A 27,423-nucleotide genomic window follows, 5' to 3' on the forward strand; every position below is an offset into this window, starting at 1 on the left:
AAGGTTTTGGTTTTTGCAATGAGCAAAAAGTAAGGTTACTGAAAAATATGGCTACTAAGTTTTAAAGCAGTGAAGGATACTAGGTGATGTTTACAGAAGTTGAAAAACTAACATAAGCAGGACTAGGTGAAAACAAGTATTGAAAGGTAAAAATCCAAAACGGTTTTGAAGTTTTACCTTCTCCAAATGAAAAGAACCGCACTGTCATATTGGTAAATATCCATGAGTGGCCACAGAACTGGATTAAGTAGTAGATGAAAAGATAGGTGTTCTTTCTGTACCTATAAATACAGGAAAATACCATGAAGTACTTCCTTCATAATAATCTTTTCGGCATTACACACAAATTTTTTAACTAACCTACTGGCCACCTGAGCAAGAGAAAAACATTCCACATCAGAGTCTTCTATTTGGTTACCTCCGTAACGCATATCAGATTGTGAAATGACCCATAGCACACATTATCTGCTAAAAGGAGTATCCTGAGTTTGCTTTAAACCAAATATGGCTCGATTTTAAAATTCACTTTCAGCTTTAAGGAAGTTTTTTTTTTTTTTTTAAGATTTTATTTATTTGCGAGAGAGAGAATGAGAGACAGAGAGCATGAGAGGGAGGAGGGTCAGAGGGAGAAGCAGACTCTCCGCTGAGCAGGGAGCCCGATGCGGAACTCGATCCCCGGACTCCAGGATCACGACCTGAGCCGAAGGCAGTTGCCCAGCCAACTGAGCCACCCAGGCGCCCCTGCTTTAAGGAAGTTCTAACCTTGTTCTCACGAAGGGCTAAAGTAAGAATTGCAAAGATGGCTTTGAATATTAAAAAAAAAAAAAAAAAAAGATGGTGAGGGCTTGACGTGCTCAATGTGTTCCTGCAACTCAGCCTACTAAGTGCAAATGCTGAGATCATTGGTTTATAGTTACAAGAAGGGAGTAGTGGTGGTTATTTCCCAATGGTGGATGATTCAGTAGTTGGCCATTCCTGACTTGTGAATGCATTCTGTGATGGGGGTCAGTACCTCGCCACTGTCTATTATATTTGCAAGGGCAGACCGTTTCCTTCACCAGACACACATAGAAAGCAGTTTAGTGGCTCAGGCCAGAAAAGGGAAGTCAAGCTGGGTTTAAAACTGGGTTGCTGGGGAGATGACTAAGGGATGATTGACAGATACACAGTTTGAGGTAGTTAGGAAAAGCATTATTTGAAGTGTGCCCTGGGGGTTCAGAAGGGTGGGGGGAGGGGCCCTGCCAGTACAGACAAGGATTTCTCCCAGTCGGAGATGTGAAGCCTCTGAGAAATAAGGCAAATAAGCAGGAAGCAGATACAGTATAGCTTGATAAGAGGCACCCTACACATGATGCAAACTACTAAGAGGAGTGGGCGCAAGGAGGCCTTCCTTAAACCTGCATCAGAATCACGTGGCGTGTTGGTTAAACATACACATCTCCAGGTCCACTGAACTGGGCTCTGGGGTCCACACATGCGACAGGGGTTTCTGCAGCTGGTAGATCTAAAACCCACCCTGCGACACCGGGTCCGAGAAAGTGGAGGAAAGGACTCCTGGCGGGCAGAGCGGGGAGGAAGGAGGACTCGTAGAGGGTGCACAAAACGAAGGGGTGGCAGCGTAGCCTGTCCTTCCCATTTCCTCGTCTGGAGATGGGGGTAATAACAGAGCCTTCCTCCTAGGATTGGCGAGAGAACTGAAAACTAGCTAATGCCTGTCGAGAGTTCAAGGGTGCGCGGGGTTCAGGGTTGCGCAGCGCAGCGCCGCGCCGCCGGGAGCCCGCCCAGCTGGCTGCGGGCGTGAGGGGGGGAACCCCGCCCCTGGCGCCCCACCCCCCGCACCCCTCGCCTCCCGCCACGGGCCGGGCGCCCTACCTGGGCTGCAGCCAGGCCGGCAGCGCCATGGGTTTCGTGGGCCGCCGCCGGGCCCTCCAGCGCCGTCAGGGAAGGAGCGCGCCGGGGAGCGCGGGAGGGACGGCCCCGCGGCCAAGCCCCGGCCCAGAAAGGCGGGGCCTCTCCCCACTCAGCAATTTACAAAAAACAACTAAGGTCGTGCTTTGGGAAGGAGACGAAAGCCAAGTTCCTGAAGCTCGGGCCGCGGCGAGAGCGCGCCGCACCACGAATGCCGGACCGGGCACGTGCTCGAGTTCACGAAGCCCCTGCCACGACTTCCTCATCTTTGCACTGACACTCCGTTGCAGCCGCGTGGAAATTAATGGACCCTCCTCCTTAACCTCCAAAAGCTGGCTTGCAGTCACGCCCTCCCTAAGGATGCTTGGGCTCCAGGTGGGCGCCTGCCTCTCTTATTACCCTCACCTGTGAGAGGCGGTCAGCAAGGAAGCGTGTCGGCACACCTTCCCTAACCCCTTCTTTTCAGCTATGGGTCCTGATCCCTCCAGGATCAGGCACCCTTGCCCTCTAACCCTCCCCTGGGTCTTCACACATGCTTCCAAAACCTGTTACTCACGTTGTGTTTTTCTTCCTATCCTGTGCCCACCCCCTCAGAAAACCTCCTGATCACTGAGGCCTTCTGGCATTGTCTCCTTCATGCTGAGAGGACCCACCTCCTACTTTGCTGATTACATCCAGACCGTCTTCCAGCTTCTCCGGCCTCTAAGGGAAACACCCCCAAATAAATTCAAACAAAAAGCCAAGAAAGCACTTGCAAGTAAGCGGGTCGACCACACCTGATCATTGGAGCTGGAAGGTAGTTATGCCCGTTTTACCTAGAGGGAAGTTGTGACATTTGAAAAAATGTTAAGTCACTTGCCACAGTTCGTGCGACTGATGAAGGGCACTATTAGAACTCCAAGGTTGCAGTGTTTTCATTAGGCCATAGGATCCTCCCTAGCAGTGTCCAGTATGACCTCCCACCGCAGTGCCCATCCCTCAGGTCTGCATTTCTCAGTGCTTTCACCCACTCCTGCCCCCCGGCCAGAGCTTCAACCCTCCCCTGCACCCACCAGTCCCTCTCAGAATCACTCCATGTGTCATTACCAGTGCCTCTTCTTGCACCCTCAACCTCTCCTTTCCACGGGCCTGCATCACAGTGTAGGAACATGTTCAAATCTCTCTTACCCTAGAATTAAACATTTTATTCTTTCTGCTTCTCTTGGTGGTCTCTCTCCCTCTTTTTCTCCTGCCTGTCTGATGCTTCTTTCATTTCTTATCATCTTCTTGTTTCATCACACCCTACACTTTGACTGTCCTTCTCAATGCGTCCCTGAAACTGCCCTCTCAGGGAGCTGCCTTAATTTCCTGAGTCCTCATCCTATACTCACGGTGTAGACAACTCTACAGAGTCCTTGCTTTCTGCGGGCATTTGATCTAACAGGGAAACGGATACACAAGCAAACATTGGTGGCTAACCTGTCACCGATGATCAGGCCAAGTCACGAGAGGAAGACAGTCCTGGATGGCCTGGAGTGGGGCAGAAAGACTGCCCAGAGGAAGTGACCCTTTATCACCAGACACAGCCCCTGCGACTCCATCCTCCTCCCCTCCTCCATCAGCTGCTGCATTTACCACACTTCACATTTCCTCCCTTTACCTCTGCAGCTCTGCCTGCTCCACTTCTCTCGCCTCCTGTCCTCTCTCTTTCTCTCTCTCTTCTAGATGGGTCCCCTTCTCTTGCTCTGTTTCCTCAAAGTTTACCCCCCGCTCATCTTGTCCCTTTGCCACCATGCTATCCCTCCATACAGGCACCCACCACACACAGCTTTATCTTCATGCAGACAACAGCCGACCGTATTATCTCCAGCCCCTATTTTATTTATTTATTTATGTTTTTAATGAATACCAGCTCTGGCCTTTCAACAGCTTCTGGGTATTTCTGCACGAAAAGGCTATTGTAACTTCCAACTGAGCCCATTTGGCATACTGTCTTTCTTCTCAAATCACGGTCTTATTTCCCACAGGGAGACCACCATTTTCCTAGGCATTCAGGCTTAAAATTTGGGAGTCATCATTAAGTTTCCCCATCCAATCAAATTCTATTGATCCCATCCTTTCCAGATCCCTTACTGATCACTAGCATTCCACTTTGTTATGACCCAGAACCTGAGTAAAAAGGACACAAAAAGAGCTCCCTTTTACTTGCCAGATAAAAGACAAACTACAAGCAAAAAGCTTTTTCAAATCAAGCAGTCAGGGTACTCTACTTGTTTTCCAAGGAATAAGTGCAGAAGAGAGCTTCTAAGAGAACATTTGGGGTGAGATGCAAAATTCTCCCTTTCCTTTGGCAGAACCCAGGGCAGGTCCTCTTCAGGTTCTGCCAGCATTACCAAAACAGCCTCCACCAGCCTTCCTGCCTCTTCCCTCTGCCCAGACTGCCATACATTAGTGGAAGACTACTGGAAGAATTCTTAAAACACAGTCCTGTTCCAGCTATTCCCCTGGTCTAAATCCCCTGCCGGTTCCTTGTTGCCTGCTACAGTTATATTGTTAGAGTAGGCAGTTAGTTAGGTTTTAACAGGTTGCCTGGAGGCCAGCAAAGGGGGAGTCGAGGCATTATGAGGAAAGTTAGCAACCTGTCCTGGCAGCATTTCACTAACAAAGCCACAGGAAGCCACATCAAACCAGACAGGCCCAAGACAAAGAGGGACTGAGACCCTGACCAAGTAAGGGAGAAAAGGCATGAAATCCTGCTCCCAAAGAAATCCCCTCCCCAAGTAATAAATATTCCACCCCTTAGTTAACAACTGTCAATACAAGATAGAGACCCGAAACCCAGGGCAAGCTCTCCCTTCAGCTGGCCCACTCACATCTCATCTCAATCTCAAGAGTGTACTCATCTCTAAGAAACTCTTCACTTGCACTGCTCAACCACTGTCTCGTCCGTCCTTGAATTCTTGTGATGAAACCAAGAGCCTCAGGTGATGTCTGGGGGACAGGCTGGGAGAGAGCCACAGGGCCCAGAGGTCTCCCCAGTTCACCTGGCAACAGCTCATCTTGTCTTCAAGTCTGTCACAGGTGCTGACACCTCAAACCATCCTATCCCCCCCCACCAATTAGAGCAACACTTACTGTTCCCTGGCCACAGCAGGTATTCTGGTCATCATGCCTCTGTGAAACTTTTCTCCTCTATTCTGAATTTCTCTTCTGCCTCTTCCCCGTCTCACAGCCCAGTATTTACCTGTCAAAGTTCTATTCATCCTCAAAGCCCTTCCCAGGGCTTCCTCAAGGAGCCACACAGGACTAATAGAGGTCTATGACGGTACCTGTTTTAGGTTTGGTACCTGCCTACTCCACTAGATTACAGATACCCAGAGGGCGATCTCTCTTACTAACAGTAAGAATTGGACAAGTTTTAACCTCTCTAAATAAAGTTTCTTTCCCCAACTACACAACTGTTGGGATGAAATAGGAAAATGTATAAAACGGGATTAAATGTAAAATGTAAATGGGATTAAATGTAAAATGTATGATACGATTTTCCTCTCCCAAAATTATAACCCAAATAAAACAAACTTTCAGCAATACTTGCATTTTTGAAATATGTACAGTGGACTCTCAATTATCTACTTGTATGGATGTCAGAGGCCAAGATAGTTCAAATAACTCAAAATTAATATATTGTCTTTTGAAGCAATTTTAACATTATTTGAACATGGCAGTTTTGTTTTTCTTGAGCAAATGTTTAAATGTGTTTTCATCCCTATGAACACTAGGAGACTAAAGCCTCGAAATACATTTCATAGCCATAACAGACAGACTCGAGATTTTCTTAAACCATGCACAAAAAGTCATAAAGAATACTATTTCACAATGATCTTTAGAGAAATTAAGTCCAGGTTGAATATCCTGATTTTGGACACTTAACCATCCATCCATTGTATTTGTGGTTTTGTCCCCTCCCATTCCCTGGTAAGCTCATTTTTAAATGCCAATACTCCATGCAATATTCACTGAGAGCAGAGATTCTGGGAAAGTGGCCCATTGCCCACTTTTGCTTCCATTAGCCACAAATGGCTCCATAAGGAAGCAGTTATACTCTGATAAGTTTCAATTCTCGATTTTTTTTTTTATTTTAACCACCTAGAATTTTCAAGGATCACAACCTCTTTTTCCCCACTCCCAGTCCCATAGTACAGATTTGAAATTTCACAGCCTGCTGGACCCAAATAAAACCCTCGAGATTACGTGGTCCAATCTCATTTCACAGGCACCAAAAAGCTAGTGAAAGCTGGGTTGAGAGCGCACTGCACCCCACTGTGCAAAAATTTCAGCCATATTTGCCCCATTCCTTAATCTTACTCAGGCATTAGTCATAGTCCTCTCTTGTAATCTTTGCTTATACATACTCTCAGCCTCTATTATCAATCTTTTTCAGCTGTTCCAAAGCATTGCTTGCACTTCTCTACTAGAACTTTAACCACTCTTCCTTTAAATACTTTTGACCCTACTACTCCATTCAAAAGATCAAACCCTGGGGTGCCTGGGTGGCTCAGTCAGTTAAGTGTCTGACTCTTGGTTTTGGCTCAGGTCATGATCTCAGGTTCAAGAGATCGAGCCCCTGTCAGAAGGCTGCTTAAGATTCTCTCTCTCCCTCTCCCCACCTTCTCACACTCTCAAAAAAAAAAAAAAAAAAAAAGATCAAACCCTGGACTGGGATACTTGCCTTTTTGCATCATCATTCCCTGATCTATCCCCTGTCCTATTCCAAGGTGAATAGGTTCAAGTGTGTAACTGGCTCATTCGATTACACAGGAGCCATTTTTAGATTGGTTTTTTTATGCCATGGACCCTCTCCTCCTCCACATATCTCATTGAATCCTCAGAGCAATCCTATGAGATGGTAACTATTCTTACTCAATTTTCTTTATTTTTTTTTAAGATTTTATTTATTTGAGAGACAGAGAGTGAGAAACATCATGAGAGGGGAGAGGGTCAGAGGGAGAAGCAGGCTCCCCGCTGAGCCAGGAGCCTGACGTGGGACTCAATCCCAGGACTCTGGGATCATGACCTGAGCTGAAGGCAGTTGCCCAACCGAGCCACCCAGGTGCCCCTATTCTTGCCCAATTTTAAAGATGAGGAAAAAAGGTCAGAGCAGTTAAATTATCTTGTCTAAGATCAAGACAAATAGTAAATGTTGGAACTGAGATTAGAACTTTAGTCTGTCTCCAGATATTGAATTCTTAACCACTGTGCTATATTAACTTGTTTCACGCAATTGTTCAGTATTTGTTCACAAATACTGTTATATATAACAGAGTCAAAACGTAAGTCTATGTAAAACCTAAAACAAACAACCCAATAAAAAACAGTCAAAAGCTGTAAGCGCACACTTCACCAAAGGAGATACCCAGATGGCCAGAACAATGGAAAGATGCTCAACATCATTAGTCATTAGGGAAATGCAAATTAAAAACACAGTGAGATATCACCACACACCTCTGAGAATGGATAAAATGAAAAAGACCATATCAAGTGTTGTGAAGATGGGGTACAACTGGAACTCTCACACAGCTTTGTTTGTAATAACCAAAAATCGGAAACAACCCAAAAGGCCATCAACAGATGAATGGATAAACAAAGTGTGGCAAATCCATACAACAGAATACCGTTCAGCAATAAAAAAATGGACTACTGATACAAGCAACAACATGGATGAAGCAAATTATGTTGAGTATAAGAAACCAGATAGGGGCGCCTGGGTGGCTCAGTTGGTTGGGCGACGGCCTTCGGCTCAGGTCATGATCCTGGAGACGCGGGATCGAGTCCCACATCGGGCTCCCTGCTCAGCGGGGAGTCTGCTTCTCCCTCTGACCCTCCCCCCTCTCATGCTCTCTCTCTCATTCTCTCTCTCTCAAATAAATAAATAAAATCTTTAAAAAAAATAAAAAATAAAAAAAAGAAACCAGATAAAAAAGAGTACATACCGTATGATTCCATTTACGTGGAATTCTAGAAAATGGAAACTTATCTATGGTGACAGAAAGCAGATCAGTGGGGAGGGTGTGTCAGAAGGGAGGGATTGTCAAGGGACATGAATGATGGCTATGTTCACTGACTTGATGGTGGTGATTATTTCACAGGTGTATACTTAAAACTTACTAATTTAAATTTATGCCGCTTATTGTATGTCAGTTACACTTCAATAAAGCCAAGATTTAACACACTAATTTATAAAGAGAAATCTACTCTTTTGGTTACTGATTTATTCCTGTTTGTGAGCCTATACTCCACTGATTACAAGGAAAAAACAATACAAAATAAAACTGGCCAATTAAAAGGAATTCAAAATCCTCCTTTCAGTCTCTGAGTTACTGTCCTTCTCCCCAAGGCACCCTGGTGAACGGGGAAGTTCACACAATCCCTCAGGGGTGAAGACTGGTCTCACCTGTACACACTGGTCCTTGGGCTGTCATTTAGTACCTCATAGGCCCCATGGATCTGTGTCCTCACTGAATCTACTGATGGCAAAATGACCCCACCTGCTACTGATTACAGACCATGCCCTCACCCTGATGCCTCCTGTCTGTTGTCCTTGCCTTGAGAGCCTCCTTTTCTATCTTCAAGGCCTCTGCTGTTCCTCTCATTCCCTCATCCTCCTGTGGGGTGTTAACCTTAAAAAATAATACTGCCAGTTATTTTACCAGCAAAAATGGGTTCATTTGGGAATAGCAAAGAATTATAATCCAGAAAAAGCAAGCTAAGGTGAAACCATAGGCAAGTCTGCCAAAGGAGGAGAATTCTCTTTTATAAAGGAAGCGGGGAGTCGGGAAGGCTGTCATAAACAAAAAGTCCAGTGGAGTAAACTGGGAGTTTGTAATGGCTTCTCATTGGCTGGGTGGTTGCCAGGGAGGAGGACAGCCTTTCTTTCTCCTGCTGGGATAGTAAAGTCCTATCCATATGCAAGGTCTGTGTCTTCCTGTTGGGTTTGCTACTGACAAGGAGTGGTAGTGAGTGGTAGGGCATGAGAGCTTCCCCTGCTGGCCTCCAAACTCCATTCTAAATGAGATTTCCTTTTATTAATTTTCACATTCCCCACTTCTAATCAAGATCCTTCTTTGGAAGCATTGCTGACTGAAAGTCACATTTTCCGTATTTAGTGGTTTTGTCCCTCAGTGCCAGGAGGGACCTGTCCTGGGTGTCATGTCCTACATTAGAGGAAAAGGGCATAGCAGTTAGAAACCACTTAAGGCCACATCTGGGTTAACAAGAAAGGTTAGGAGGGAGAAACTCTTCTCCAGGTCATAATAGTTGGACATCATCTCAAAGCACTGAGCCAGCATCATCTTATTGGGTATATAATTTTTAACAAGTTTTATAGGCAACAAAATACAAAACTTAAACTAATTATACAAAACAGAAATGACAGCAATTCCAAATTGTATCATAGCTCTAAACCAGGCCTCTAGGTCTGCAAGTAGCCAACTGAAATATTTATTTGCATTTATTCTGACTTAAGAGGAGAGAGCTTTTCCCTGTTGAAGGCAAACCGGAGTCACGTGTGCCTTCTCGAAGTCTCCACTTAAAGTGACCATGAAAGCAAAATAATGAATACTGCAAGAGCACACTGCAAGAATTAAGCAAGTGCATTTGGGAAGACAAAGTGCAAATATAAACATGAAACGATACCTGATGAACTTTTTGCAAAAAAGCAAAACTTCAAACACATTTTAATACAGTATTGTTATCTCAAAAGAGCTATTTGCAACGAAATGTGTTATTGATAATACAGCCTATAATTTGTAAATTCAGAGAACATCAATCTGGGTAAGAATCCAAAGCCAGTTAATAGTTTAAAGAAGACTTTTGTGACTTCTGAACCTTCTGACCCTTCATAAAAAGCAAATAATTGTCTTGGGATCATGATGAGGCTGCTTCCAAAAGGCCATAAACAAAAGAAGAGGCTCCTTCCTCTCACAAGGGCTTGGGAAATGGAGACAGGGACATTGTCTTTCCACAAAAGAGAAAAAGCAACAGTGAGAAAAAAGCGTACAGGCCTGGTGCAGACATCCTGGGAAAGTGTCTCAGCAGATGTCATCTGCTTCAGTTCTAGGAAATCTTTACCTTCAGGTCCAGCCGGGATTCGGTGCTTTCTTTAGATGTGTCACATGAATCTAACAGTCTATTCCCTGGAGTTTGGTGGCACAGGGGTTGGTTAGCAGTTCCTGGTAAGAGCCTTTCCAGTGATGTAGAAGACTCTTTCTGGAAGGGTCTTTCTCGACAGAGGAAATCTCTAGGTTGCAAGATGTGATCCTTAAGGTCATAGTCTCCCAGTAGACTGCTCTGCCAAAGACGGTTATTTCTAATAGAAACAATTAGGCCTTTACGCCATTAAATTATATTTCCCTTTATCAACTATGGGCTGAAGGAGGCAGGGGCCAAGTGTGCTGGACATCCTGTGACTATCTCAAAGGCTGAGAGTCTATGAGTTCCCAAGGGATAGATCTGTGATTTAGAAGATCAATGGCAATGCTGTAAGCCAAAGTAGCTGGAGGGTCTCTACAAATTTTGCCGAGTCTCAATAGTGCCCTTAGTAAATGTGACTAACCCTCAGGACTGAGGATAGTATGCACAATGAAAGCGTTATAAAACTGGCCAGATAGCACAGACTTCTCAAACCACCTGACTAGTAGAATTGGTTCCCCAGGTAGAGATAATCTTTTCTAACAGAAGCAGCACTGACTTGTCTACAAAATAAAGTTTGAGTCCAGGGGCGCCTGGGTGGCTCAGTCGGTTAAGCATCTGCCTTCCGCTCGGGTCATGATCCCAGGGTCCTGGGATCGAGCCCCACGTCAGGCTCCCTGCTCAGCAGAGAGCCTGCTTCTCCCTCTCCCTGCCGCTCTGCCTACTTGTGCTCTAGCTCTCTGTCAAATAAATAAATAAAATCTTATTTAAAAAAAAGAAAGAAAGTTTGGGTCCAGTGAGAAAACATATAAACCAAGACTAAAACATTTATCCACAAGAGGGAGTTGTATGATCCATTTGTGTGAACAGGTTTCCCTGGGATGTACTTTGGACAGGTGGGACAAGTGAGGCAGGCAATTTTTGCAGCCTCATTAACTTTTCACCACCATATTGGTTCATGAATGCCATGATTTTGTCAATAGTTTGATAGTTTAATGCAGATACAGTGGTAAATATTGGGAATTTTACAATTACTGGCAAGGACATATTGTTATTTGGCCCAAACCAGAGTTCTTTTTATTGAGCCAACAATTATTAGATTTCCATACTGTTCTGCCCTCTCTGGGGCCAATTCCTGGGTGTCTCTTGTCAATTTTTCCAAATGATCATTTGGGAGAACATCCCTTTGGACCATGACAGAGATTTGGCTATTGGTTTCCTTGAGAGCAGCATTTTTGGCAGAAATATTGGTGAGGTGGATTACTCTGGGCTCCAGGGAGTTGAATCTGGAATGCCCAGGAACCTTAAGAGCCAAAGCAGTGGACAAAAGCCTTGCGTCTAATAAATTATGGACACAGGAGCCATTTTAAATTTTATTTCCACTGGAGGGAAGGACATCTCATTGTTTCCATAATATTCCAAAGTCATGAGCTACCCCATGGCTATCGGTATAAATGTCTGTGGTTTTACCCTTGGCTAAGGTACAAGTCAAGGAATGGTGTAGAATTCAGTCTCTTTGGCTGAAGTGGCCGAACATAAAGGTGCTGTTTCAATGACTTCAAAAGGAGTTTCAATAGCATACCCAGCAAGATATTTTCCATTTTTATCCTTTAAATAAGAACCACCAGTAAACCATTAAAAATCTGCATATGCTTAAGGAAGTTTCCTGTAAATTGTCATGGGGACTCAAAAGGTAACCTGTCAGCATTAAGCAGTCATGAGGGGTTTCATCTGGATCCAAATATAGTCCTTGATTTGAGATCAGATGCCCCAAGTATTAAACCTGAGTTTGAGGAAACTGTAATTTTCTTTGGAAAGTTTATGTCCTTTTAAAGCCAAAAGTTTTAAGAGGTGGATGCTATCTTCCTGTGAAGAGGCTGGAGACGGGGATGGGGGGTGGGGGGGGTGGGGGGGGTGGGCAGGGAAGCAAATCATCTGTGTACTGTAACTCGTACGGCCTGCAGAAAACCATCTATCACCCAAGTCAGCTTTTAAGGTTTGTGAAAATAAGGGCGCTCTGTGAAACCCTGGGGCATACTATCCAGGTGTATTTCCCTTCCTCCCAAAAGAAAGCAAAAAGATATTGACTATCCTGACCAACTGGAATACTAAAAAAGGCACAGCATAAGTCAATTACAGTGAAACATTTACTTTCAATGCAAATGGATGTTCTCAGGGTATGGGGGTTGGGAACAATAGGGTGCCGAGAGATAACAATGTGATTTATTACTCAGAGGTCCTGGACAAACCTCCATGTTTGGCCACTGAGTTTTCTCCTAGGTACACTGGGGTAACACAGGGACTAATGCAGGAGATAATGAGGCCCTAACACTTGGAATCTTCTATTACAGGCTTGATGCCTTGAAGGGCTTTTTGACTAGCAGGGTATTAATTATGGGAAGAGGTTTTGAGGGATCTATTTGCATCTTGATGAGAAGTGCACTGGGGATCTGCCAACATGAGGTGAGGATTTTGCCCATAAAGAGGATGGTACCTGATCCAATAAAAATTAATAAAAGATGTTAAAGTGTCATTTAATTCTCCTGGTTGGCTATTTTGATTACTACTGGCAAAATCTAGAATTATTTCCCCCTTTTGGGAGAAAGAAATTCAGGCATGATAGTTTTCTAAGAAATCTCAGCCCAATAAATGAATAGGGTCAGAAGAATAAGGAGAAAAGAGTGTGTCTCTCTCAAAGGGCAGTTCAGAGACAGGAACCCGTGGAGGTTGATCAGAGGCCCCCACCATCTGAACTGTTTTGGTACTTTGAGCACGGGCTGCTATACAGCAATGGGGTTCAGCACCGAGAGTGTAGCTCTGCTGTCAATATGGACAGAGAGAGATTGATTCCGAATCTGAAGTGGTTTCTCTGAGCAGAATAAGAGGAGGGACTGGAAAGAGCACCCGTAGTTCCTCGGAGCCTCGTTACTGGGAAATAGGAGGACACTGGAAACACTGACTAGAGGGCTGAAGGTGACTGCAGCACTTACATTTGTTAACAGTCTGGTTTTTTTCAATGCCCCGATCTTTGCAATAACAGCAGAAACAAAGAGATTTTGGTTTTGTTTAGGGGCCTTCATTTGCTGGGGTTGAAAACTGAGAATCTTAGTGAGTTGTTTTGTTCTGTTTTTTAGAGAGAGAGTGAGGGGGAAGGGGCAGAGGGAGAGAGGATCTTAAGGAGGCTCCAAGCCCAGCATGGAGCTGGACACAGGGCTCGATCTCACAACCCCGAGATCATGACCTGAGGCGAAATCAGGAGTCAGTTCTTAACCAACTGAGCCACCCAGGTACCCCTAGCTGCCTCTCTTTTAGGTGACTCATCTAGGATGCAAGGGAGCTGGTTTGCCAAATTAACTAAATCCAGAGTGGCAGTCTCCCATTCCATCCTGGTCCTAGCTAAAAGAGGAACATCCCGGTTCAACCTGTTAATAAACAGAGTTAAATGCTACCTGGATGGACTCAACGTCTAAAGATGAGAAGATTCTTAAAAGACAATTGTTTGCCTCAGTGAATTTAGAAAGTATTTTGCAGAAGCAAACTCAGAATCCTCAAAACATCTGCAAGCCTCAAGGTACCATTTGAAATAGGCATCCCATTCGGGTTTGGGGTTGTTTTGGAGCTTTCTAATTTAATCTTGAGTAAAACAAGTTTGGGGAGATCAAAATTCCCCTTAATGGCCACTGAAGCTCTAAATTACTTTTGGTTAAATCAGTCCACTTGGTTATAAATATGCACACTGAGGAGCCATAGTTTTTCAACATAAAACTGGCCAGAGTCCCAATTGGCCGGGGGGGGGGGGGGGGGGGGGGGCTCAAAGTATTTTGATGACTGGAATCCCGTTTCTTAGAGGTTTTTCTATACAGCAAAGAGAAAAGTTCCTAAATGGGGGAGTTGCAGCAGGAACAGCCTGGTTCCAGAATTAATCAGACCAAAGGCCAACCCAGTTCCTATAAGAACAATCTGATTCCAAACAGAAGTTGGACCAAAGGCCAGTAGTTGCGACAGGAATGGTCCGGTTCCGAAAAGGAGTCAGACTGAAGGCCAAAAGGAGTCAGACTGATACTCTCTGAAGTATCCTCAGAGAAAGAAAACCCAAGGCCTTAAAACACGTCCCAAATAAGGCCTGGAGGGCGAGCCGCCCAAAATCCAGGAGAAAATTTACCCTCCGACGCCAGGCTGGGAGAGAAAGCAGCAAGCCCGAAGGGCTCTGTGGATACCCGCACCTGTTTGCTCACCAGCAACTCCGGGGTTATTGGGGTTCTTCTCCGGACCCCACTCTGATTACTGAGTAATGTTAACCTTAGAAAATAAAATTGCCAGTTATCTTACCCGCAAAAATGAGTTCTTAGGGGGAGTGGCAGAGAACTGCAACCCAGGAAAAACAGGTTACAGCAAAACCACAGGGCAGTGCCTGCAACAAAATGAAAGAAAGTTTCTTTTATAGAGGAAAGGGGGACATTGGGAAGGCTGCTATAAACAAAAAGCCCATTGGAGTAAACTGGGAGTTCGAAGTGTAGTGGCTTTTCATTGGCTGAGTTGTGACTGTCCCTCATTGGCTGGGCCGTTGCCAGGGAGAAGGAGAGCCCGTCTTCCACCTGCTGGGAGAGTAAAGCAATATCCACCAGCAAGATACGTTTCTTCCTTCGGGTTTGCGAGTGGTAGGATGAGAGCTCCCCTGCAAGCCTCCCATTTCCATTCTAACTGAGATTTCCTTTTATTAATTTTCACAGGAGTCATGTGTAAACTTCTGGAGTAAGCTGTGAGGAATCAGTCACGTTATTTCAGGCTATCTCTGCAAACGTCTCCCTGTCTTTCCCATATTGTGCTGGACATGGCACAGTGCTGAATGTGATGCTACTTTCAGAGCCCACAGGTTTGCCAGCACCTGGCTGGGAAAGTAGGGTACTAAGCCTATGGCTCTGATTCTTCCATGTCGCTCAGGATGTTTCTACAACCATCTTTGTAGCAGGGCTGGGACTAGATGAGGCTAGCAAGCACTTAGGGTGCAGAATTTAAACAGGTTCACCCTCTCAGCATTCCCTGCCAGAAAAGGAGCACCTCCTCAAATTTTGCAACTCAGACACCTCTTGTCCTTCCCAAGTCCCTGCCCTGCTTGGTGGTTTGGTTTCTGCCTGGGCCAGTAGGTGGGTGAGGGGAGAGAGAAATGGACTTTTGCTATAGATATTTTCATATAGCTTGCTTTTTAAAGAATCTCTAATTCCTCCCATCCTAGAAATCTCCCCACTAATTCTCTAGGCAGGTGTGTCTTCACTTACTCTCATATACTAAGTTTTTTCCCCCCTCTGTGGCTTATTGTAAAACTCAATCTGCACCTCTCCAAGTTTTGCTATCATGAAAGGAGTCTTCGGGGAATTTAGAAATTCTTTTTTCCTCCTGGCAAAGCGTGACTCTCAAAACCATTGCCTCACTAGGAACGGGAAAGGCCACTTTGATAGATAAAAGCTGAGACTCCTTCTATCCCTTGGCAGTCTTACTACAACCAGCCCAAATCTCCTGAGGCAAAAGGATGCCTCAGGAAGAACATCACAGACAAAGAAATGCAAAAGGGAAAATCACATTAGTATAGTTAAAACTATTATCCCTGTTATTTACAGTTAAGGTTTTATTTAAATTCACACACAGTTTTCATTTCTATATATTCTTGTTCCATGCCATTGTCTATGATTACTGAGAATTGCTTTTCTTAGATCAATGTGCTTTGTAAACTCGAGTCACCCACAGCAAACCAACTTAATATGATAATTTTTGAGATAAGGTTTAATTTTGCTATGAAGAAAACATTATTCGGGTTGCAGATATAAATAGTTTCAAAAAGATAACTTTTATATCGATCTCATTAAATAAAATTATAATCATTAGCATTTAAATCACTTTTAAAGGCACGCTTGCTTTTTGGTGTTCTAAAGCAAGAGATTTTAAAAATGAATTAGGCTTTAAGAATTTAAGAATCTGTGGTTGTATAATATACAGAGAGTCAAGAAGCAAAACCTGCAATGTCTTCTGTAATCATTTTTTGAATAAGGAAGGTACAAAACAAAAGGGATAAAGTTAAAAGAAACAATCTAAACACTTAAACATGAACTTATCTAAAAGTGACTGAATTTTACTGGCTGTTTAAATAGATGAAGGTAGCTCATATTGTGCATTTATATAGCTGGACAGTGGTAGGAAATGCTGGTCCCAAAAGAAAAATGACAGAAAGATTCCTTCCTTGCATAATCAGTTTCTGACAAAGAAAAATACACCTCAGATTGCTTTACTCCCTATTGCCTTCTCAATGTTGGCTATTCTGTCATTTGAAGGGAATTAGATAAAAAGATCATAAAGATCTTTATGATCTGGTTCTAATATTCTATAACCCCATGATTTATTCCATATCTCAAATATGCATTCTCTATAAAAGCTGTTTCTAGAAAAGCCATCAGCTGTAAGTGATGTTAATGTTCATACTTCCTCATTCACGCATTGGTTTTATATTTTCATTCTGATGTTTGTATATACTTTCCACAGAATTATTGTTTATCAAAAATATTTTGCATGGGGGCACCTGGGTGGCTCAGTTGGTTAAGCGACTGCCTTTGGCTCAGCTCATGATCCCAGGGTCCTGGGATCGAGCCCCGCATCGGGCTCCCTGCTCCACGGGAAGCCTGCTTCTTCCTCTCCCACTCCCCCTGCTTGTGTTCCCTCTCTTGCTGTGTCTCTCTCTGTCAAATAAATAAATAAAATCTTTAAAAAAAATATTTTGCATGACCCTGTGCCTAGTGGGCCCTTATTAGATGTTTGGGAGAGAGAATGAATTTAAAGACAAAAAGACCTGGTCTCCAACCTCAAGGTATTTTTAAATGACCATTTTTATGTTAACTATGCTCAGAAACAGAAAGGAGCAGTTACAGGAATCAAGGGATGTTCGGTCGGAAGACCAGTGTTCAAGTCTAGATTTTACTTCTGTGTGATTACGGACAAGCAATAATGCCTCTCTGAACCTCAGCTCCTTTGTTTCTAGAATGAAAGTCATATTACAGACCCTAGCCTGCTTCCAATGTGAAGAGCAAAATGAGATCACTGCCAAGCTTCAGGTAAGAATGAGCCCAGGGTCTGCAAGCCCAGCAGATGACTTATTCCGGCAATTTAAAGGTAGAACTCTGGGTACTGCCTGTCAAATTTGGTAGAAGCTTGTGGAAGATGGAACAGGTGTGTGTGTGTGCGCGCGTGTGTGTCGGAGGGTGGGGGAGGGGGGTTTGCGGTGGTTGTGGTGGTTGAAGAGGGATCAGCTGTGGTAGACAAAGGAGTTATCCTAAATGAAATTCAGGAGCTAGACCTCCAGCAAGAAGGGTGAGCACATGTTCAGTATTGGGAAGGAGTCAGAGAGAATAAGTGGATGGGTGGGGTGGAGGTTGCTGTGGGGAACAGAGGCAGATTCAGAAGTGGAAGGGGTCTGTGAGGGACCAGGTCAAAAAGCCAAGGCTAAACCCAGATATGAAACGGTTGGTTCTCTAAATAAGGACTGGCTGGATAGAAGCAGGAAGTGGAGACAGACAGGTGTCATGGGCCACGTGTGCCTGTGTTGGCCTATTGTGCAGGCAGAAAGGTCTGATTTCCTTGTCTCCAGCTAAGGGTACTGAGGGTAGTAGGCAAGGATTGGGTCTTCATAGGGTGCAGCAGCAGGGGAAGACAAAATGGCTAAATTGCATTATTAGCACATTAGATTCCAGGGTCAAGGGAAGATAAAGAAAACTTCTCCTAAACATTGTTGCTAAGGCTAAGTCTGCATTGGGATTTAGTCTGTTAATTTATAAGGTTTATTAGCCCAGTATAACCACATTGAAATGGCCACTCTTAAAGTTTGTAATGATTTCTTATCTGCTCATTAGGAATAATCTTTACTGCATATATAACTTTTAAGACCATTGTGGAGATGGTTAGTTGTTTTATATTGCTGGTATAAAAGTCTTATTCCATATAGCTTGAGGCTGCTTGAGTGGTGTCTGTTAGCCTGCCCCTAAAATAGGACAAATCCACTCATGTGCTGGCCCCCAACCTCTGAGACTTTTGCCTCAGGGGTAAGGGTGGCACTAAATAGAGGACAAATAGAATTCCGTCGAGGAAAAACAGAAAAAAAAAAAAACTTCAAAGAGATACCTAAATCAGAGAGTAGCTAGGTAAGGAAGCCACTAGGAGACAGATTTACAACAAAATTTGGGACTGGTCCTGATTCATCCTGATGATCTTGTGAGCTCAGGCTTGCCTTTATAGGTCTGGCTCATCTCATCCCACATTTCCAAAAGGCCAGATATGAGCCCTAACTTAAAAAGATTAATAAATTCTTTCTCTATAAAACAATAATCAGTTAAAAAAGAAAACAGTTATAAATCCATTCACAATAGTAACAGAACTAAAGTATCTAGAAATAAAGAAGAAAATACAGATTCTTTAAGAAGGAATTTATAAAATCTTCTTGTAGGATATTAAAAAATGAAACAAATGGAGAAATAAACCATGTTCTTAGGTGAAATCCTTAATAGCCCCCAAATTTAAATTTTCCCAAATTGATCTATAAGTGAAAGGTAATTCCAATTAGAATCAGGAGAGTTTTTTTATTTAATAAAATACTCTTAAAGTCCATACAGAGAAATAAATAAGAATAGCCAAGAAAGTAATTAAAAAGAGGAATAGTGAGAAGGATTTGCATTACCAGGCAATAAAATACCTCACAAGACATTGTATTGGTACAGGAACAAACAAACAGAACAGTGGAAAACAATCAAGATATACCAGATTTGGGTTTTAACATATATAGGAACTAAATGTTTGACAAAGTTGAAATTTCAATTCAATGGGGAAAAGATCACTTATTTAATAAATGGCTGGCACACCTACTTAATCTCTCTGGAGGAAAATAAAGTTGGAACCCTATCACATACCACTTATAAAAGTAATTCCCAGTGGATTAAAAAATTAAGTGTAAAGAAAAAAGCCATAAAGACAACTTACAAAATGTAGATGATTATTTGGACAACCTCAGTGTTAGGAAGAGCTGTTCAAGCCAAGACAGGATTAGAGAAAATGTGTTTGTATGGCAAAAGATATCAAAACAATGCCAATAGATTGAAATTATATCTGTTAATGTGACGAATTCACCTTGTATTACTGGGGTGAACCCCGCACCAAGTCATGATATATCATCCTTATTTTTTTTTTTTAAGATTTTATTTATTTATCTGACAGAGAGAGACACAGCGAGAGAGGGAACACAGGCAGGGGGAGTGGGAGAGGGAGAAGCAGGCTTCCCGTGGAGCAGGGAGCCCAATGTGGGGCTCGGTCCCAGGACCCTGGGATCATGACCTGAGCCGAAGGCCGACGCTTAACGACTGAGCCACCCAGGTGCCCCGATATATCATCCTTATTAATGGATTAATTTGCTAATATTTTGTTAAGCTTCAAGTCTACTTTGATAGTAATATAGTTACATGAGCTCTCTTACAAGTGTCTGCCTGCTATATCCTTTTCTGTCTCTTCCTTTTAGCCCATCTTTTTCTTTATATTTAAAGTGTGTCTTTTGTACATGAGGTGATAGACCCATTAGCATAAGTGTTCACTGCTGACATATAAGTTTACAAATTGTAGTGGAAGAATACATCTTTCCACAAAAACAGATGCTCAAACTACACATTGTGAAGACCAAAGATCTCAAGTTGTTTGTATTTAAAATATTTTAAATAAATAATATTCACTGAAAAAATTTAATGAAGTGTGTCTTTTGTAAACAGCATATAGTTGGGTCTTACTTTTTTTACCCAGTCTGACAATCTCTGCCTTTTAATTATTTAGTTTACACTTAGAGCAATTATTGCTATGGTTGGGTTAATATCTGCCATCTTTGGTCTTTTCTAATTGTCCAGCTTAATCTTTTTCTCTCCTTGCCTGACATTTTTGGAATTACCAAGTACTTTGGGGGATTTCATTTCATCTCCTGTATAGGCTTTTTGGCTCTATTTTTGTTTATATTTTAGTGGTTGCTTAAGAATTATCATATGCATCCTTAACTTATTATAATCTACATTGGATTCATATTATACCACATATATCATATGTATTATAAGAAACTTAAAACAGAATTCTTCCATTTTCCCTTTCCCAATAAGTTCTAGTGTGTGTGTATGTAAGAGTCAGTTCTCTTCTAAATAAATTTTAAATGAGGAAAGGCCTTTGTATTCCTATCTACCATTTTTGCAATTCTTTATTTCAGTAAGAATCTCATATAGATTCTTGTCATCTAATATCATTTCTCTTTATCCTAAGAACTTTAAAAAAGATTTCCTGTAATATAGGGCTTATAGCAGTGAATTCTCTGTTTTTCTCTTTATTTCACTTTATTTTTTAAAGATTTAATTATTTATTTTAGAGAAAGAGAGAGAGCGTGCATGTGCACGGGGAGAGGCAGAGGGAGAGGGAGAGCGAATCTCAAGCTGGTTCCATGCTGAGTGTGGAGCCTGACGGGGGGCTCAATCCCACGACCCTGAGATCATGACCTGAGCTGAAACCAAGAGTTGGATGCTTAACCAACTGCACCACCCAGGCTCCCCTCACCTTATTTTAAAATATATATATATATTTTAAAGATTTTATTTATTTATTTGACAGAGAGAGACAGAGAGAACAAGAACACAAGCAGGGGGAGTGGGAGAGGGAGAAGCGGGCTTCCCACTGAGCAGGGACCCCGATGTGGGACTCGATCCCAGGACCCTGGGTTCATGACCTGAGCCGAAGGCAGACACTTAACGACTGAGCCACCCAGGCGCCCAAAAATATTTTTACTATATATAGAATCCTTGGTTAACAGGTTGTTTTTGCTACTTGTTTTCTTTTGGTACTTTAAAAATATCCTTCCATAGCCTTCTGGCTTACCTTGTTTTGGTGAGATGCCATCACTAATTCTTACTGTTCCCTGTATGTTATGCATCTTTTCTCTATGATTGCTTTTAAGACTTCATCTTTTATTTCAAGGTCTAACCCTCATGACTAGAGGGTTAGAATAGCCCTTCTGGGGCATGACCTTTCTTGTGTCTCAACTAAATAACCACGGTATTTAATGAAGTCTTTCTACTCTGGGTGGTTGGAACTCCCGTATCTTTCTCTGTTGGAAAAGCTCTGGAATTTCTGTTTGGCATATAGCACTCAGTACCTGTTGACAGTCAGGTATTACAGAGCCCTTCCTGGCCAATGACACAAGGAGAAGCCTCTGCAAATATCTGGAGCTCTGTCACTGCACATGGCTCTCTCCCTTCCAATTTCCTTTTTTTTCTTAAGATTTTATTTATTTACTTATTTCAGAGATAAAGCATGAGCAGGGGGAAGGGCAGAAGGAGAGGGAGAAGCAGACTCCCCACTGAGCAGGGAGCCTGACAGAGCTCAATCCCAGGACCCTGGGACCACGACCCGAGGTGAAGGCAGACACCCAACGACTGAGTCACGCAGGTGTCCCTCTCCCTTCCAATTTCTTATAGCACAGTTTCCAACCACTTCAGCAGCCTCGAACTCTGATCTCTGTCTTCTCTGCCCAGCAAGACTACTGCTCTCTGGGATTTACTTCCGGGTGCCACAATTTGGGAAGTGCCCTCAGACAGAAAGCAGGTGTGAAGGTGTACCTTGCTTTGCCTGTTCTTTATTTTTAAGATTTTATTTATTTGACAGAGAGACAGAGAGAGAGCACAAGCAGGATGGGGGCGGGGAGCAGGAAGCAGAGGGAGAGAGAGAAGCAGGCTCCCAACTGAGCAGGGAGCCTGACGTGGGGCTCAATCCCGGGACCCTAAGATCATGACCTGAGCCGAAGGCAGACGCTTAACAACTGAGCCACCCGGGCGCTCGATATAAACTGTTGTAAAATATAATAACTATCTACTTTCCTGACTTTTAAAATCAAACTTTAAATACAATGTAACCCTCTACCAAAAACTTAGCCAGGGTTAATGTAACCCTCTACCAAAAACTTAGCTGCAGTTACAGATAAAACTCGTTATATTATGCTGTCTACACTGACCCCTTTAAGAGCTCTTGGAATGAGGGGTAGCTGGCATGAATGAATGAATGGATGAATGAATGAATGAACAAACCATATTTTGTTTAGCACCTACCTCCATATTAGTGTTGTTCCTTTCCCTCTTCATTCTCCCTTCCTTCTGTTTTCCAGCTGACCTTGGGAAACTCAAGTTGTCTCTGTTTTATTTTAGTTTGTGTACAGCATGAAAATGAAATCTACTCCCCAAATTGCGATTATTTGGTGTCTTTCAATACTTAATAAAACTGATTTTTGTTTTTGTCTCTCATTTAGAATTATCTCCTCCATTGCTACAGATTTGAATCTGCTGAACGTTTCCACTTCTTTTCTGAACTATAATGGATCTAATACTCCTGCCAACTTTCAAAGGGGAGTTTAGATTATTTTCAACTCTGTAACTTAACTTTCCATTCAATTCAACGAACTGACATGTATCACAGGCCTACTTTGTGGACGCAAGGGGCTAAGGGCCGGCATTTCAAGGATGGATAGGCGTGGTGTGACTCTTCTATAAATGAAAATCATGGCAATGGCCTCATTGGTGTGTTTCCTGTGTAAGACCTTGGTGTTGTTTTGCGGTTTTGTTCAGACTCTTATCCTAGTTCTCTTAAGGCCACAGAGTGTAGGGCTGACCATGAATGACATCAGTTTGGATGTTTCACTACATTTCAGTATTTCTTCCTTTTAATTTCTTTTATTGTTATTATTTTTTGCTGTAATACAATTAGATTTTATCTAACCTTTGTGGACCTAGTGACCCAGTGCAGGTGTGATGTATAGAAGACTTGAGCCTATGCGCACGTTTATTACTTCAGTTCTTTTTTTTTTTAAGATTTTATTTATTTGTTTGACAGAGAGACAATGAGAGAGGAAACACAAGCAGGGGGAGTGGGAGAGGGAGAAGCAGGCTTCCCGCTGAGCAGGGAGCCCGATGCGGGGCTCGATCCCAGAACCCTGGGATCATGACCGAGCTGAAGGCAGACGGCCAACGACTGAGCCACCCAGGCGCCTCACTTCAGTTCTTATGTATAAAATAATTTCAGACCGTCTTGCAATTGTGATGCCGTTGGTATAAAGATTTGTTCATATTAACAGAGACTAAGGTGTGCATGAGTGAAGGTTTGGGAGTTTTGTTCTAATTCTGGCTGAGTAAGGCTCAAAGCAAATCATTTATGCACATGCAGTAATTTTGCCTCATATGTAAAATGAAGAAAATAAACTGACTTATGTTTATGAGAACTATGACCAAAACAAGACCAAATCATGGTATTAATGAGTATAATAATCATGAGGATAGCTACATATATTGATGGTTGAATTGCTAGTTTCTATTCTGAACACATAATGTGAATTAACGCACTTGCTTCTCTAGCAAAGCTATGATGAGTATAATATTGATATCTCCATTTTACAGATGGGGAAACGGAAATACAGATAATTTAAGTAACTTACCCAGGATTAACATGGCCAGCATGCCGTAAACCTAAGATTTCAACTCAGGTCAACTCAAGGGATTGAAAACTGCCTTAACACAAAATTGCTTTGTAGATGCTGAATTTAGAAATGTGCTTCAGGGGCGCCTGGGTGGCTCAGTTGGTTAAGCATCTGCCTTCGGATCAGGTCATGATCCCAGCGTCCTGGGATTGAGTCCCACATCGGGATCCCTGCTCAGTGGGGAATCTGCTTCTTCCTCTTCCTCCTGCTCTCTCTCGCTATCTCTGTCTCTCTCCCTCAAATAAATAAATAAAACCTTAAAAAAAAAAAAAGAAAAGAAATGGGCTTCAGAATTCTAGAAGGTGGTGTTTACTAAATAAACAGAATACTGGCTAGTCTTTACACTAATCTAAAATTCCAGCCTGTGTTCCAGAGGATGTGTTCTCCCCTCCAACTTAATCTGATTACACCTGGAGCTGTTCGGATAGCCATCCATCACCATCACATTTTCCAGGGCAGCGGTCATATTGAAGAAATTGAATCTATCACCCTCAAGGCACATAAAGACACAGCTAATAGACTCCTCTCCCTTGACTGTGCTTTCGCTCCAGTTGTTGTCTTATCTCTCCCCTTCCATTCACAGCCAGCTTGGCCTGCCTTTCAGACCCTATCTTCCTGGGCTTTCTCCTTCCCTTGACGTTGTTAACCACTTCCTGCTCTTTAAACCCTCTGTGGCCCACTGATGGCGTCTGCCTCTATCCTATCTCTTTCCCCCTCTTTGGGTCTTCTTTTTTATTTCAGGCTTTATGCTTGCTTACCGTAACCTCAAGTGATCTGTATGTCTGCCTCTTCTTCATACTTTGAGCTTTCTGAAGCCAGGAATCTTTGCACTGCTCCCCCTCCACCCCCCAACCCCCAACCTGGCATGATGCCAGGACAGGAGGAGCTACTCCTAAAATGGTGTCAGTGTTACTTGAAATAGCTCCCATTAAGAATATTGGCAGGTAATCCTGTAACGACTCCTTGGGGATGGTAAAGAATCCTATTCCAGGAAAATCATGGATATTAATATCAAGGGAAGTTTTTCTCCACATTTGGGAGACTGTGCCCATTTAAAGACCCAGAGGAAGAGGGCTGTGGAGATCAAGTGATTAAATTTATTTAACAAATGGAGATAGGATACTATATTGAGCAGGAGAGGGAAGCGTCCTCACATTCTCATCTCTGCTCTTCCTGAACTAAGGTTCCGTCTCTCTCAGAGAGCAAATGTGTTCAAAAATTCCTTTGAGCATCAGAAATATTCTGATACGGGGCACCTGGGTGGCTCAGTTGTTAAGCATCTGCCTTTGGCTCAGGTCACGACCCCAAGGTCCTGGGATCGAGCCCCGTATCAGGCTCCCTGCTCCGCGGGAAGCCTGCTTCTCCCTCTCCCTCTCCCACTCCCCCTGCTTGTGTTCCCTCTCTCGCTGTTTCTCTGTCAAATAAATAAATAAAAAATCTTAAAAAAAAAAAAAGAAATATCCTGATAGGAAAACTGTTAGCTGTTCTTCCCAAAACATACTGTGGTGAAGATCTTTGGTGATTAGACATTTAACATTTTTGACTTTGGTAATTTTTTTTAAAGATTTTATTTATTTGTCAGAGGAAGAGAGAGAGAGCACAAGCAGGGGGAGCAACAGGCTCCCTGCCGAGCAAGGACCCTGATGCGGGGCTCGATCCCAGGACCCCGGGATCATGACCTGAGCCGAAGGCAGACGCTTAACGACTGAGCCCCCCAGGCGTCCCTTGACTTTGGTGATTTGACAGATGATTGATTTCATCTTCAAGATGTTTGTGATCTCATAAAGCACAACCCTGAATTGTCCCCATGTGCCCAGCAGCAGGAGTGCAGGCAGGGCTGTGTAAGCTCAGCTCCCTGAGGTACATCAGCCTCCAAGAGGGCTTATCCTCCTGGTTGGACCTGCCCTTTGTGTGTATATGGGAAAATATACACAATAGTGCTGTTTGGATATTGCTGAAGGTCTGGTGGATACAATCCTCACCATGTCAGAGTGTATTTTAAAAGACGATAATATTTTTTTAAAGATGTTATTTAGAGAGGGAGAGCGCACGAGTGGGGGAGGAGCAGAGGGAGACAGAGAGAGAGAATCTCAAGCAGACTCTATACTAAGCATGGAGTCCCACACGGGGCTCGATCTCACGACCCTCAGATCACCACCTGAGGGAAAATCAAGAGTTGGACACTCAACAGACTGAGCCACCCAGGTGCCCCAAGATGATAATATTAATGGGGGGTGAACTGAAGAGAAAAATCTTTAAAATGATAACTAAACTACAATGATGTATTATCTAAAGTATATTAAATATCATTTCAAAAACACTATGAATACAATAGTTGAGTTGCAGTTACTATCAAAGAGAGCTTTTGGGTAAGGAACTCATCCCTTTAAGCTCTTGTTTCCTCATCGGTAAAGCAATAGTTCTAACTTCTCAGCATTATGGTGGGGAATAAATGAGATTTTGTTTGGGGTGTGTGTGTGTGTGTGTGTGTGTGTGCGCGCCCATGTGTACATGCAGACACACACTTGGCACAGTGGTTGGCACACTATTATAGCTGAAATTCAATAAATTGTTTATTAAGATACATAATTCACAAGGTCTGATACATCTGCTTTGGTGCTAAAATATTTTTGCTGCTAATTAATAAGAATGGCATGTTACCTCTCCTTGTGTAACAGGTATCACCTCAACAGGATGAAGATTGTCCCTCTTAAAATAAACTTATTGGTTTCTTAAATAAATACGTTTTAGTTGATTAGGTTTTATAAAAATCTAATGCAATGCAAAATTAATTTCTTGAATTGGCTTGAAATGTATTCTTTGCAGGGGTTTTAAGGTTTGCATTATATTTAACATATTTTATATAGTTATATATGGTATTTTTGCCATATTTTTGTATATGGTGAAGTATTTTTATATATGGTATCTCATTTAATCTTGCTCATGAGGAGGAAGGGTAGATATTATTGATACCGTTTTTAGGCTTAAGGCAAATGAGCCTCAGAGGGATTAAGTGACTGTCCAGTCACACAGTAAATGGTGGTCAAGACCTGGCACTTACCGCGAGCTGGATTTTCTGACCCAAGTCATGTGCTCATTCCTCCTCACTCTGCCTCTATCGATTATGGTCATCAGTCCCTCGGGTTTGAAACTTAGAAACTTAAGTGCATTTAGGTGCATGCCCCTAGGATTTTAATTAGCTCTCTTAGTTCTTAAAAAACAGAACTTTTAACATATAGTAAATTCTTTTTCTTTATCCAATAACCAAAGACAGATTTCTAACTGTGGCTGTGAATGCATTTATATTTCTGTGAAAGTTGACTTCGAAGATCTGGATCCCAAGGCATTGTAGGCAGAATGTGTAAATACCTTCTGAAATAATATTTTCTTTTTTTTTTAAGATTTTATTTATTTATTTGAGAGAGAGAGTGAGAGAGAGCATGAGAGGAGAGAGGGTCAGAGGGAGAAGCAGACTCCCCGCTGAGCAAGGAGCCTGATACGGGATTCGATCCTGGGACTCCAGGATCATGACCTGAGCTGAAGGCAGTCGCTTAACTAACTGAGCCACCCAGGCGCCCTGAAATAATATTTTCTAAAAGATCAAATTACAGTTACTTTCATTTTGCTGCTGACTTTTATTACAGTCTAAATCTTAAATCCTATAAATCTACGTATGGCATATATTCTCTATTAAAAACACTGACAAATAAGCAAAAGCTTTCAGAGCCTTTAAAAAGTGCCGCAAGATGTTCCTGAGGCAGCACACAGCTTTGGCTGTG

General features: G+C 42.8%; 1 protein-coding gene across 2 annotated transcripts in view; it reads right to left on the bottom strand.

Moving 5' to 3' along the window:
- HACD4 (3-hydroxyacyl-CoA dehydratase 4) overlaps positions 1-14,438 on the bottom strand; it is a 51,340-nt gene extending 36,902 nt beyond the window's left edge. Inside the window, exons 1-2 of one of the 2 annotated variants that reach the window (XM_021697286.2) lie at positions 14,404-14,438; positions 178-281 (exon numbers count right to left, since the gene is read on the bottom strand). In XM_021697286.2, coding sequence (XP_021552961.1) covers positions 178-208 — 31 coding nt within the window. In that variant the 5' untranslated portion in view covers positions 209-281; positions 14,404-14,438. Of the gene's footprint in view, positions 1-177; positions 282-1,872; positions 1,935-14,403 lie in introns of those variants that run through there. The other variant, XM_044920610.1, reaches the window with a different exon arrangement.
- Between the last annotated feature and the right edge of the window lie 12,985 nt (positions 14,439-27,423).

Source organism: Neomonachus schauinslandi, chromosome 13 (assembly GCF_002201575.2).
Source record: "Neomonachus schauinslandi chromosome 13, ASM220157v2, whole genome shotgun sequence".
Taxonomy (NCBI): Eukaryota; Metazoa; Chordata; class Mammalia; order Carnivora; family Phocidae; genus Neomonachus; species Neomonachus schauinslandi.